General features: G+C 41.1%; 1 protein-coding gene and 1 long non-coding RNA gene across 4 annotated transcripts in view; one reads left to right on the forward strand and one right to left on the reverse strand.

The window, feature by feature from the left end:
- tmprss3a (transmembrane serine protease 3a) overlaps positions 1-13,330 on the reverse strand; it is a 28,932-nt gene extending 15,602 nt beyond the window's left edge. For 2 of the 3 annotated variants that reach the window (XR_009272833.1, XM_058787348.1), the window contains exons 1-4: positions 13,100-13,330; positions 12,821-12,986; positions 10,102-10,336; positions 9,572-9,676 (exon numbers count right to left, since the gene is read on the reverse strand). Coding sequence is in view for 2 of the 3 variants with exons in the window: in XM_058787348.1 (XP_058643331.1) it covers positions 9,572-9,676; positions 10,102-10,336; positions 12,821-12,925 (445 nt within the window). In the remaining variant the exon portion in view is untranslated. Of the gene's footprint in view, positions 1-9,571; positions 9,677-10,101; positions 10,337-10,489; positions 10,625-12,820; positions 12,987-13,099 lie in introns of those variants that run through there. The other variant, XM_058787349.1, reaches the window with a different exon arrangement.
- On the forward strand, positions 10,878-11,677 carry LOC131547073 (uncharacterized). Its single transcript, XR_009272834.1, has 3 exons — positions 10,878-11,012; positions 11,408-11,472; positions 11,564-11,677. It is a non-coding gene; the product is annotated as an uncharacterized LOC131547073 (long non-coding RNA).
- Positions 13,331-14,835: the final 1,505 nt, after the last annotated feature.

Consider the following 14,835-nt stretch of genomic DNA (forward strand, 5'->3'; position numbering starts at 1 on the left):
TCACTATACTTTGTATTAAATGACAAAAAACTAGTTAACGCTAATGTGAGGGTATTTCTAATGCAGCGTCTACGGAGGGACAGTAAATTTGACATCGTTCTCTCTTCTGACTGCTGTTATCAGTCTCTCTGAATTTTGGCCTTTTTTTTTGAAAGTCATGAAAACACTATCGTGGAGTTTTTCTTTTTCTATTTGAGCAAATGGGAATGCAAAAAAATATTTTTGTGGTACTCTCCCATTCACTGCTCTCAAAGTTTACCCAACTATGACGACTTCCACTGCTGAGAAACCCGGAAATGTGAAAAAGGTCAATTTCTATCTACATACACTGCGGGTCCCCTTACATGGAAGTCGCTATGTTGCGCCGTCATGTTACTACAACGGTGCATTTCTACTACAGCGTCTAGAGTTGTGACGTTCGCGAACGAACCGATTCTTTTGAACGGCTCATAAACATGAACGATGGGAGCCGAGTCGCGGCTGGGGGGGAGCCGTTCTTTCTGTCGTTCTTTTTTTCCTATGCTTGTTTCACACAGATGCACACAAATTAGCTCCTCCGCGAGACAGAACAGTTATAGGGGGAGGGGCTACTGCCTAACAGCATGATGATAGTTGTGCACGCATCCTTCACTTGAGTACTCCAGTGGAAAAAATTCCTGCGTGCCTCTGTCATTGGGTAGGAGCGGAGTTTAAAAAAAAAAAAAAAAACACGTGCGAGTGCCTCTCTGTCTCAGTGCCAACGTCAGTAATAGCGGGTCGTTCGAAGGAAGAAGACACACACGTGACACGTCTGAAAATGAGCCAGAGGAAAAGGAGCAGCATTTGGGTGCACTTTTCTCGCGGAGAAAACAGTAAGGCTACATGCAGCATTTGTCAAAAAGTCATTTCATTTAAGTCTGGGTCAACAAATAATTTACACAGGCATTTGAAGACTCAACACCCAACACTGCAGGTCACAGGTTTGAGAGCAGAGCCAGACTCAGACAACAACAGTGACACTGATGTGTCCATTGCCTCCTCTGCCTCCACATCAAGTGCAACTGCAGCCACAGCAGCCTCTGACCCCACTGGGCCCACCACATCGCCAGTAATAGTGGACTGTATGTAGACATTTCCATTTTATTTATTCTAATTTTATCTACAGTATATTTAAAACTTTAAATATTTTTTGTATTCTATCAAAATGTTCTTGTGTGACAACAATGTTCTTGTGTGGAAGTGTTTGTAGTAAAAGCTGTTTTGCTCAGAAATTTATTGCAGCCGGCTTTGTTTTTGATGTTTATTTGTGAGTAGGTATTGTATGAATAACATAAGTCAACGTAGCTTTACACATACACACACTTTGTACTAAAGGTAAATCCAAAATAGTGATGTCACTGTCTAAGCAGAGGGATGTTATGCAACCCTATGGAATATAGTCCACACATGACAAATGAGGTAATAATCAATATTTCAGAATAATTCAAACTCAGATATTGGTGATATCTGAGTTTTAATTATTTGACTACAAATCTCACCTCATCATTCCTCCCAGTGATTATTTCCAGGATAAACTGCGATGCCCCCAAGCTGGCTTCTTAAAACTGACTAAATATTTAAAAAGAGCCGTTCTTTTGAACGGCTCTTTGAAAGGAACGGATCGCCAAGATCCGGATCCCCTCAAAGAGCCATAAATCCCATCACTAACAGCGTCAAACCTGCGCTCCGAGCTGCTGGCAACGCTACAACGCCACTGCTTTGGGGAGTGTCAAATTTAGGGCAGAGCGCCTCTGAAAACCATGTTTACACCCTGTTTGCGTTTCTTATTATTATTTTAACAGCGATTGGTTGTCACCCAGCGTTTTTTGCTCGATATTTGCATAAAGTCGAGGGATGGCCAGCATTTTTGACACTCTCGGCCACTCTCAGCGCTTTCTCAGTGCCGCTTTCAATTCCATAATGCACGTGCGTGTGTTTAAACTCAACTTCCATAGGAATCAATTGAAAACGCTCACTCCGCTGTGCTCGCTACGTGCCATTGGAAATGCACTGTAACCCTAAACGGACAAACTGCTCTACAGAGCGTGTTTCATCACTATGTTGCTCTTGCAAATAAAACACTGACACAATGACGAACAAGTAATAATAAAATTTGCAATAACGTCGGTTTACTGAATAATTAAGTAAATATAATTCCTTAATTTACCTTTGTAAAGAAACCGTTGTGTCAGACAACAACATCTTTATCCTGTGTCGGCCTCCGTAGCTTCTATGTGTGCAATTTTCTACCTCACCACTAGATGCTGCTAAAATTTACACACTTACTGCACCTTTCATCAGTTTCTCACCATTTTTCTCACAATTTTTTGGGCAGGCCTGAAATCATGTCTTGATGACTGTCACGCCTGGTTTTGGGGTTTGTTTCATGTTCTTGTTTTCATGTGTTTTATTTTGTAATTTGATTCATGCTGTTAGTGTCATGTTAGTGTTCCCTTGCCCTCATGCATTTCTGCCTTGTGTATGTGTCATTTGTGATTGGTTGTTCTAGTCATGTGTCTTGTTCCTCATTGGTTATTTTCCTGTCATGTGGTTCTCAGTTCTGTTTGCTCATTGGTTGGTTCTTGTTATGTGAACCTTAGTGTTTGCTATAAGTAGCCCTCATGTTGCCATTGTCTCTCATCGTGTATTGATGTTGTAACCTGCTGACAGTGAGTCTAGTCTGTTCATGCCAAGTCAAGTCTGTTCAAGTCAAGTCAAGTCTCAGTTTGGATTATGTTTGTATTTTTGGATGACTTTTGTAAATAATCTGCGCTTGGGTTCACTACTCTTGCCTTCAGTGGACTGATTGTTACAGAATACGCGACCAGCACCATGAACCCAGCAGTTTCTCGCCTCCTCTGCCTACGTCAAACTGACCGGGCAATAGAGGATTATGTTGAGGACTTTTGTGGACTGTACCATTTGGTGGCTTTTAATTGTGTGTCCCTTAAGGACATATTTCACAATGGGTTAAATGAACCCATTTGTTTTCAGTTGCCTGGGGGAAAGATTCATTGGTCATGGAGCGATATATTGACTATGCTTTGTTGCTGGCTGCTTCCCCTCTTACTTTGGGAGTTGAGGATGAGGAGCCCCGCAATTGTGCTGTACTCTCTGCACCAGAGCATTTTCACATCCCGACCGCCATGTCAGGAGTTGTTCACGTCATGCCTGTTACTCCAGAACCTGCTCACGTCATGCCTGCCAAGCTAAAGCCTGCTCACATCATGCCTGCCAAGCCAGAGTCTGCTAACATCACGCCTGCTAATCCAGAGCCTGCTCACGTCATGTAGGCCAGTCAAGAGTCTCGCCACAAGATGGCCGCCACGCCTGAGTCCCCAGCCAAGATGGCTGCCATGCCTGATTCCTCGGCCAAAAGAGACCACCACGCCTGAACTCATGAACTCATAGTCTGCCCTGTCACGACCAAAGAGGCCGTTTATGAACATTCTGCCTGTCATGTTGCAGCTATGGAAGCTGCTCAAAAACTCTCTGCCTGTCCTGTCACAGTCCATGTCTTTGCTCCACCTTGGGATTCCTGCTCTGCTGGCACCACCCTTCTGTCCTGCTCTGCCTGCTCCGTTATGGCTCCATGCTGCTATGAATCTGACCTGATTGACTTCTGCTCCACGGTTTCACTGTCTGCCTCTGTTCCATGGCTCAGGTCCTCCAGAGTTTCACTGTACTTTTGTAAATAAAGCTGCACTTGGGTTCTCACTACGCTCGACTCCTGTGGACTATTTGTTACAATGACGCACTGGAGCCACTGAACATTGCCTCTCTCCTAACACTAAAGCCTGGTTCAGACTGTCAGCCCAAATCCGAACTACATGAAATCCGATTTGTTCAAATCCGTTTGACATTTACATTTACATTTACATTTAGTCATTTAGCAGACGCTTTTATCCAAAGCGACTTACAATTGGGGAATACATCGGCGATTAATCTTGAAGAGGCAATCAGACATACGAAGTGCTTGCAACACCAAGTCTCAGACATTGTTCAAATAAATACAAACTACCAAAGGAAGGAATAAGTAAAGATAATTTTTTTTTTTTTTTTTTTTTTTTTTAAGTTTAGGATGAAGTCAAGTGCTGTCGAAAGAGATGAGTTTTCAGTTGTTGCTTGAAGATTGACAGGGATCCAGCATTCCGGATAGAGGTGGGAAGATCGTTCCACCAGCCAGGAATGGTGAATGAGAATGATCTAGAGAGTGATTTTGCGCCTCTCTGTGATGGTATCACGAGGCGTCGCTCACTAGCAGATCTCAGATTTCTGGAGGGATGTAGTTTGTTAATAGAGTGCAAGTAAGCGGGTGCTGAGCCAGTGGTTGTTCTATATGCAAGCATCAGTGTCTTGAACTTGATGCGAGCCGTGATTGGTAGCCAGTGCAGGGAGATAAAGAGAGGTGTAACATGGGCTCTTTTGGGCTCGTTGAAGACCAGTCGTGCCGCTGCATTCTGAATCATTTGTAGAGGTTTGACTGTATTAGACGGAAGTCCAGCCAGAAGAGCATTGCAATAGTCCAGCCTAGAAATGACAAGGGCCTGGACAAGAAGTTGTGCAGCATGCTCTGTCAGAAAGGGCCTGATCTTTCTGATGTTATATAGTGCAAACCTGCAAGATCGAGCAGTTTTGTAATGTGGTCTTTGAAGGTCAGCTGATCATCAAAGATTACACCAAGATTTCTGACCGAAGTTGATGGGGTTATTGTTGATGAACCTAACTGGATCGTGAAGTCATGCTGTAGAGTCGGAGTGGCAGGGAGGACAAGAAGCTCAGTCTTTGCCAGGTTGAGCTGCAGGTGATGTTCTTTCATCCATGCCGAGATGTCCGCCAGGCAACCTGAGATCCTTGCAGTTACCGTTGGATCATCTGGTTGAAAAGAGAGGTAGAGCTGTGTGTCATCAGCGTAGCAATGGTATGAGAATCCATGTGCCTGTATGATGGGACCCAGTGATGTAGTGTATGTGGAGAAGAGGAGGGTCCAAGAACTGATCCCTGAGGAACCCCAGTGACCAGTGTATGTGCTTTGGATACCTCACCTCCCAGGCCACCCTGAAAGACCTACCAGTGAGATAGGATTCAAACCAGCGAAGTGGAATGCCAGAGATGCCCAGTGATGAGAGGGTGGACAGGAGTATCTGATGATTGACAGTGTCAAAAGCGGCAGATAGGTCCAGCAGAATGAGGACTGATGATTTGGAATGGGCTTTTGCAATTCGCAGGGCTTCAGTGACCGAGAGAAGCGCAGTCTCAGTTGAATGGCCCCTCCTGAAACCTGACTGTTTAGCATCCAGTTTGTCGTTCTGTGAAAGAAACAGTGAGACTTGGTTGAAGACAACTCGTTCAAGTGTTTTCGCTATGAACGGAAGGAGAGAGACAGGTCTGTAGTTTTCTATAAGAGAAGTGTTTAATGTAGGTTTTTTGAGCAGTGGGGTTACCCGAGCCTGCTTGAACGCAGTGGGGAAGTTACCTGTGAGTAGGGATGTGTTGATGATGTGTGTGAGTGCAGGTAAGAGTGTGGGTGAGATTGCTTGGAGAAGGTGTGAGGGGATTGGGTCAAGAGGACATGTTGTAGGATGGTTGGAGAGGAGAAGCTTGGATACTTCAGCTTCAGTGAGTGGACAGAAAGAAAAGATGGGAGTTTTAGCAGTGGATGTGGTAGGGTGAGGGTCCTGTGTGCGTGGAGGTGAAAACTGACCACTGATTGATCTAGTTTTGTCTGTAAAGAAAGTGGCAAAGTCATCAGCTGTAATAGAGGTGGAGGGAGGAGGTGGAGGGGGACAGAGGAGGGAATTAAATGTTCTGAAGAGATTACGCATGTCTGGAGCGCTGTCGATCTTGTTGCGGAAATGTGAGGATTTGGCAGTGTGGACTTTAGCAGAGAAGGATGTGAGCATAGACTGGTACCTACTGAGGTCCGACAGATCGTTTGATTTGCGCCATTTTCTCTCTGCCGCTCTGAGTGTAGTCCGATGTTCACGAAGAACCTCGGATAACCAGGGGTTGGAAGGAGCAGCCCGTGCGGGCCTAGAGGAGAGAGGACAAATGTCGTCTAGACAAGAGGTTAAGGTAGAGCATAAAGTCTCAGTAGCTGCGTTTACATCCAGAGATGAGAAATGGGTGGGTGAAGGAAGAGAGGAGGATACCACAGAGGAAAGATGGGAAGGAGAAAGGGAGCGCAGGTTTCGTCTAAAAGTAACTGGTAGGGGTTGGTGGCACAGGAGAAGCAAAGTGTAATGTAAATGTAATGAAGAAATGGTCCAGTATGTAGCGGTTGTACCAGAATGTTATCTGCAGTACAATTGCGTGTGTAAATTAAGTCAAGTTGGTTGCCTGATTTGTGCGTGCTAGTAGTGGTAAGGCGTTTGAGATCAAACGAAGCTAGGAGTGCATGGAAGTCTGTAGCATAAGGCTTGTCTAGGTGAATGTTGAAATCACCAAAGACTAGAGTGGAGTGCCATCCTCCACGAAGAGGACAGCAGCCCGTCCAGCTCCTCTAGGAAGGTGGCTAGAATTTGGCTAGGGGACGGTAAATGACCACGATCTGGAGTTTTATCGAGCTGATACAGTAATGGCATGAGATTCAAATGAGTTGTAATTGCATAGGGAAGAGCGGGTTGAGTATTTCCAATTGTTAGAAATGAGCAGACCAGTGCCTCCACCCCGCCAACTTGCCGGGGTGTGAGAGAAAGAGAGATTAGTAGAGAGCAGCTGGGGTTGCTGAGTCTTCTGGACGAATCCAGGTCTCAGTCAAGCCCAAGATGCTGAGCGTGGATTTTAAAGAAAAAGCAGAAATGAAGTCAGCTTTGTTGACAGCTGACTGACAATTCCAGAGACCCACAGAGAAGGAAAGAGGTGTAGTGAAGGAGGTAGAGATAAGGCGCAGGTTAGCAGGATTACGTTGCCGTCTGCGTGGGACGTTAGAGCGTGGTTGAGAGAGAACCGGAATAGTTTGGAAACACATGATAGAGGTGGCAGGAAAGAGGATGGAAACGGAGAGTGTGTAAGGGAAGGGGAAAAAGAAAAGATACTTAAGTGTGTCGCCGGAGTCGTTGCTCGGTTAAAGTCGCGCAGGAAAAGTCGATGGTCTTTACCCTCGCCTGTCTTCACACGAGGAGGCTGAACGCTTCGCTGATGCTTCCGCCAGCGCCGGACCTCTGATAAATACAGCCTAACACACTACCGTGAAAACAGCTGTGGCCGGCTTCTGATTGGCCCAGCCAATAGCCTTGTGCAAATAACTCAAGACGAAACTAACACTTCGCTAGCAAGGAGCACTGAAAATGATCCAGGTTCCTTCTTAGCCAAGGTGCAAATTATTATAATTAACAGAAAGTGCAATCAAACAACGAAACCTCAACGAAAATGCAGAATAGAAATAGAAGGAAACGAAAGTATTCCTTCCCAACAGCAGGTAAATAATTTAAACAACAGATCTATGACTAAGTATCGCAACACTTACGAGCTGCTGTCCGCCTCTTCTGGTGAATATTCGGCTTCTCCCGACTTGTAATAGCGAACAGGCAGTTTAAATACTTTTACAGTCGCTGTGGCGGCTTCTGATTGGCCCAGCCAATAGCCTTGTGCAAATAACTCAAGACGAAACTAACACTTCGCTAGCAAGGAGCACTGAAAATGATCCAGGTTCCTTCTTAGCCGAGGTGCAAATTATTATAATTAACAGAAAGTGCAATCAAACAACGAAACCTCAACGAAAATGCAGAATAGAAATAGAAGGAAACGAAAGTATTCCTTCCCAACAGCAGGTAAATAATTTAAACAACAGATCTATGACTAAGTATCGCAACACTTACGAGCTGCTGTCCGCCTCTTCTGGTGAATATTCGGCTTCTCCCGACTTGTAATAGCGAACAGGCAGTTTAAATACTTTTACAGTCGCTGTGGCGGCTTCTGATTGGCCCAGCCAATAGCCTTGTGCAAATAACTCAAGAAAACTAACACTTCGCTAGCAAGGAGCACTGAAAATGATCCAGGTTCCTTCTTAGCCGAGGTGCAAATTATTATAATTAACAGAAAGTGCAATCAAACAACGAAACCTCAACGAAAATGCAGAATAGAAATAGAAGGAAACGAAAGTATTCCTTCCCAACAGCAGGTAAATAATTTAAACAACAGATCTATGACTAAGTATCGCAACACTTACGAGCTGCTGTCCGCCTCTTCTGGTGAATATTCGGCTTCTCCCTTTTGAGCTACATTCGTATGTGGTTTGGAATCCTATTTAAATTTCTGGAAATCCGCTTCAGTCTGAACGGTCAGGTCGGATTTAGCGTAGCTTTTTCACGTCCTCATGCCACATAAAATGTAAACACATCAGACGCGTTGAACATCTCTGCAGAAACAAGCTTGTGTCGTTGTGAAGTGCAAGTCAAGCGGAAAAAAACAATATACTGCTAGTATACGTACCTCTTTGTGTTTTGAAAGCAGCGGAGACCAAAAAATAAAACGGCCGGAGACGGCAACAAGGAATAAAGCAACACATTTCAAGCTTCCTGCGTTTCTGCCGCTGCCTCACAAGACGAATATAATAATACAGCGCAACCGCGACGGTCAGACAACATTTATTGTATTGCAAACTGTATTGCTTTTACTGTTGTTTTTAGCGTAGGCATAACAACGTAACGGCATTACCATAGAAACCAATGCACATTCAGTAAAAACGAAAGAGGGCTTATGGACACACAAATAGGATATGAACAGTTGCGATATGCTGTGTGGACAGTCAGTTATTCAAATCCGATTCCATCCGGATATGCACAAAATAGGATTTGGGCTGACAGTCTGAACGAGGCTTAAAAATAACTAGAGTGCACTAGCATCAGTGCTTCATTGCGAGTAACTATCATTACCATTAATTATTAGCTACAGAGTACAGTTTGCTAGCTAGCTATGCCTTCATCACGTAAATGCTTATTGCCTGGTTGCGATAATTTAAAAAACAGCTCGGTCATCCATTCAGGTTGTAGCGATATTTGACAGTTGAGAGGCGAGAGCTTTCCCACGAGTAGGCAGTGGTTTCAGCGCAGACAGCGGACACGCCCCCAATGTTTGAGAGCAGAGAACACCGTTTATTTATTTTTTAAAGATTTTGATACATTATTTCATTTACTTGGCATTTTTTTATCATTCATATTTGACTGGGTGGATAATAATGCATTTTTCTGTGGTGTGACAAACTCAGAACACATATTTAATATTGTTTTACACTGACTTTTTGAAAACACTGTAATAAGAAGTGTTGGTTATGATCTAGAGCTCCTCCAGCTTCCCTTCCACCCACCTTGCCATACTTCCAATCTTCACAAGGTCCCCTGGGGTCCCTAACACTAAACCATTCAGTACTAATCTAAACTAAAGTATATGGTCCCCTATAACACTAGTTCACATGAAACCAGGTACCCAAGGAACATCGTTTATGAAGAGCTCATATATTTTTAATCAAGTAAAATATTAATTTCCAAAACCCAATGAAGTGTTAGTGTACATCTCTGGGTGTACTGAGTACTCCCTAAAGACATTTACTCACCGCCCAATCCAATTCCAAGCACAATAGTGAGGGTGAGCAGGACACAGGCCCCGATAAGTATCTCCATCCTGTGTGCAAACAGTCTCCCCCTAAGTGTTTTATCCTCTTGATATCAGTTTCATGAGGTGATAAGATGCATGAGATGGGAGAGATTCATATGTATAGATTTAGAAGACACTTGATACATTTTATCAATATGTACTTGTTGATGTTTGCATCACGTGTTACTAGTTGAGCTACAGAAACATACAGAATATCTTTGTGTATTTTACTATGTAGTGCAAATCCTTGACAGCAACAAACTTAATTAGTGTTCATGTATCGCATGACTAAAATGTTTTTGGGTGAGTTTGGACTAATGCTTCTGACAGCATTATTGAAGGGTTATGTAAAATTCAGAAATTATGAATGTAATTATAAGCCACACAGCCATAAATTGTGCTAATGTTGCTTGTTTTATTAATTTTGTACAAATCAATATCAGGAGAAAACTATGTACAACATGAAATACACATTATGTATATTGTTACCTGTAACAAAGGGCTGGACTTTGGTAACTGGCTTTGAAAGGCTGGGCTGGGCTGAAGGGGTTTCTGTTAAAGGGTCTTTGGTTGGTTTGACGGTGCTGTCATCTGGTGCAGGACTGGCACTTGAACTGTCCAGCGGACTGGCCTTGAGCAGGGTCGGGGTATCCACAGAAGGAATGTCATCCTCAGTTACAGAGACCACCTCTATTTTCTCAGGATGTATCTGATCGGTTGTACCCTGTGTGGAAGCATGAACACTCAAAAGTGAACCAGCATTCTTCCTTAAGTATCATTTATATACACTGTTAGACATTTCTGCAATTTCTGTTATTTACTGTATATCACCCAGTATAATACTGCAAATTCCCTTTACAGTAAATAACTGTAATACCCTTTGCATCATGGGAATTTTCCGTGACGTCAGACCCCACATACAGAGACTCACTATATTTTTTAAATTGCTGTATACTCATGTAACGGTCTCTTTGGCGCCATTATACTGAGGTCGTTTTATTTTCCTCATTTCTTACATTTGGATTGACACAATTTGCCCTGCACCGTGTCTACAACGCCGCAAAAGCTTAGGACTGACTGATGTGTTACATCGCTTCTAATGATTGGAAAATCCGTTTGTTCGTGTCAGAAATAGCAAGAGCGTTGGGAGTACATCAGAAATATACCGGGGCATCACATTACTGTCCGGGTCCACTGTGGATAGTATATATAATGGGTTCTATATTGCTTTTTATCGAGTCGCGCCTCGCCGCGCCACTCGCCTCCGAGGAAAACACGGAAGTAGCGGGGCAGCGCCGCGGGGTTTTGCCGGGGATGAACCCGCAAGAGTGGGAGAGCTCCGGAGAACATCTACGCTGTGTGTCGATGCACCTTACGAGAGAATAAGACCAGCAAGCAAGGTAAAAATATATGTACGTTTGTCTGTGTGTTTGTGTCAGATTTTTGCACACCAGTTTAACATTTTACTCCTCAACATGGCGGGTACAGAACTTTACCATGGTAAACTGCGCTTTCAAACTACTTTTGTCAGCTTATTGAATTAAGTTAAGTTACCGAATTAAAATTATTTCAACGAGCAACGCTTATCTTGTATTAACATTAAGTTTACTAATGTGAAATTTAGTTCAGGTGTTAGTAGTTAATGTTGGCCAGTACCCTGAGCAAATAAAATTGTATGTTAGCTAAGTTATACAAGTTTTATGGCTAGCTGTCTTTCTAGTTTTAGAATTAGTTTGTTATAGTTTTTAATGGAATTTAAGATTTACTGATTTTTTTTTTTGTATTTGTTTTAAAGGCAACTGCAATGAAGCATCAAGAAAGACATGAGCAGGCCAGCCACCCTGAGACTGATAATTCATGGTAAGAGAACAACTATGGTTTTGAGAGATTTGTGTATTCTATGTGAGGTTTGCCTTTTAAAAGTGTGTTATTTCTTCTGCTTGTTTTTCAGAGAAGACATTTCTGTCAAAGTGGATGGTGAGCAAAGATGGTGGCCACGTTTTGGAGCAGCACCTGGGTTTTGCAGATGGCTATGTATTATTTGGCTGCTTGTCTTTTTTCCCCCATTATGTTTTAAATAAAGAATTTGATATTTTGCAATTATTGTGTCTGTTTTAATTGAATGCCAGTAGTACCTATGTAGAGTAAAAATAAAATGAATTCTATATAAAAATTATAAAATCTAATGAAATCTATATTAAAATGAATGAATTACAGTAGTATACTGATAAATCAAATACAGTTTGCTACTGTAACTCTTAATTACAGTAACTTAAGTTACTGTAAAAACCCTTTGAAATGTCTAACAGTGTAGATTTTTCTTAGATGGTATTTTCAAAAAAAAAAAAATTAGGGCACAATGTATTGTATTAACATTAAGAAATTAACTTTTTTTTACTTTGCACTGCATCGTGTTGTATTTTTATCATTGACGGAAATGTCAGTAAAATTAATGGATAATGTTCTGGTTTTTTTATGTCAACCCACTGTTGTTTTATCATTTAAATACTATTATATTTATTTATATTTTGAAGTAGCTTTTATTTTTATACTTTTGGTTTGGTCATTTTATGCCTTTCTCTTTTTTTTCCAATGCTAGTTGTATTAATATTAGCACTTCAACATTTAAAATTTGTTTTTAAGTTTAATTTTATTTAATGTAATGTTTATATTTAATTTTATTTCAGCTTTATTTCAATTAACTGATTAAATAGTGTTGTAAATGGTTCTCAACTAGTGGTTTGGATCTGTTCTGATGGGACATCAAAGAAAATAATGTAAATGCTAATACTAAAATTAGCTAAATTTTAAAAGGGAGAAGAAAATGCTTTCCATATGTTTTGTCATTGATGTCAATATTTACATTATTTTGAAATAAATTCATCATAACAATTCAACAAATCAAAAACAATTCATCATGATCAAGGGTGAGATCTCAGAATAATACTACACTGTAGAAATCATTTTTCAAAGTTGTAAAAAAGATAATTGGAGTGCATTTTACAAGAAAATCCTATTTCAGTCTTTTTACTTCACATTGTCGTATTTAATTTGTTTATTACTGTTTCTTTGTGAAATTTACTAGCAATTCACTAGCTGAGTGAAAAGTAAATCCTACACCATTTTTTTTTTTTTTTAATCAGTCCATATGGCCGATAGGATAATTGAAGCCTCACTGGCACATGCAAACATAAATGAGTTGTTTTACCTGACCATCTGCTTGTGTTGTGTCTCTACAAGGAACAGCTCCTCCATTTATATCAGCCCCAACATCTACACCTGCTGTGGACTCCAGCTCCTCTGGATTAGCCATGACTTACTTCAAACACTCATCTTAACAGCACCCAAGCATATACAGTTGATTTCAGATTTGACTGGGGAAAGACAGCAGACAAAGTTGAAGAATTAAGAAGTAAGTAGAGTAGATTGTAATATAACACTATGGACCAAACAAACAACACACAAAAGTTCAACACGTCTAATTTACCTAATAATAGAGTTGTAAAGTCCATGTTGTCTGATTAGCTTGAAACTTGGTCTTTGTGTTGATCTGTTCATTTTGGGTCTCCTCTGGTCCTCTTAACTCTCACTATTACATACTGAGACAGACTCTAAGTGGTAAAGAGGGACATCTGATCGGTTTGAGTGCTGAGAAGTCGTGTCATCGTGAGAGGGGATCAGATCACCCAACGTCTCCCTCAATACAGCTCAGCTTACAGAGAGGCCTGTAGCCCTGATCAAATGCAGAGGTGAATGGAGGGGCTTTAAAAATAGGAGACAGATATGAAGTAAAGAAAAGATTGTGAGACATTAGGGCCATTTGGCTAAGACAAAGTCCAGGAAAAGCATAGATTATGAAGTGAACAAAATAACCCCATGCCTTGTCCAAATACCCACACTTGTGGTCTTGGCCACTTGAGAGCGCGTGCAATGACAGGAAGTAAAAGTAAGTGCGCAAGACTGTCCCAGGTCTTAACAACTCCAAAGCACAGTGCCCTTAAAGCACATTAAATCCACACTACCGCTCCAGAGTGCTATTCGAGGCTAGTGTATCCCATCATGCATCATGTTTTGGAATAAATCATGAAATTTTTGCAGAGATCTCTCGAGAGGTCACGGAAACCTTTCCAATGTAAGTTAAATATTGATATATTAATTAGATATTATTACATATAATTTGGTAGAAAAACAAAGTGTTGCACGTTTTATTGGTGAAAAGATGAGTAGTGGTGATATTTCTTTTGTACAGATATAACATTTTGCAGCTGCTTTTCATCACTTAATTAGAAGCACCACAAATTAAATTGTGTCATGTTATAGGGACTACTGAACAGACATTTAGAAGTTGATTCTAAAATGCAAAGAATTTAAAATAAAACTATAAGTGTGTCCCATCAGGTAATGAAAAGTTCTACACACACATGTGGTCTTGATCCTCACTTGGGCCAAATACAGGAAATACGTCATATAAATAGTCAAGTGGTCAAAAGCCCTATTCGGACAGTAATTGTTTCTCAGGGGGACGTAAGTGATTTTCACCATTTACAGGGGGTAGTTGGTGATTTTAATGCCGTCCGAATCCAGGATGTCAGTGTTTTTCTCTCACCACCCCCGTAAAAATCCCGGCCAAATTACCTACTGTTTTTTGACAAACACCAAGGTCGTGTGGTAATTTAATTGCCGTCCGAATCCACATTTCTGAGTTTACGAGAAGAAATCGATTCAAAATTCAGTGTATAAACCCTTTTTGAGCACTCTCGAACACCTTATGGTAACTGTTGTACGTCGGTGTAATTTGCATACATATTTATTTCTGAAATACTGGAAAGTATTTAAAAGAACAATACTTCATAACTGCTCCACCACAGCGACTGGGAGCAGAAAGAGAAGGGAAGCAAGTAGCCTACAAATTCGAAATGGGTCTTTATTATGGCAGCAGCACGTATGCAATACAATTTTAAAATGTGTATTATAAACAGATATATATTGCATATAATTATATACAACTATAGCGAGTCTATTTTTAAACATTTTCAAATAATAAATAGGATTATATATTATAAAATATGCTTGGAATAATAAGAATACATTTAATATAATAATAAGTATTTTAAAATACATTTTACACAATAATAAGAATAAATTTGGAAATAAAATTCATTTTATTTACAGCAGACAATCATGCGACTGACCATGTGAGCAGCGCGTTCCCGGGTTCGTAGG

The sequence above is a fragment of the Onychostoma macrolepis genome, chromosome 09 (assembly GCF_012432095.1).
Source record: "Onychostoma macrolepis isolate SWU-2019 chromosome 09, ASM1243209v1, whole genome shotgun sequence".
Taxonomy (NCBI): Eukaryota; Metazoa; Chordata; class Actinopteri; order Cypriniformes; family Cyprinidae; genus Onychostoma; species Onychostoma macrolepis.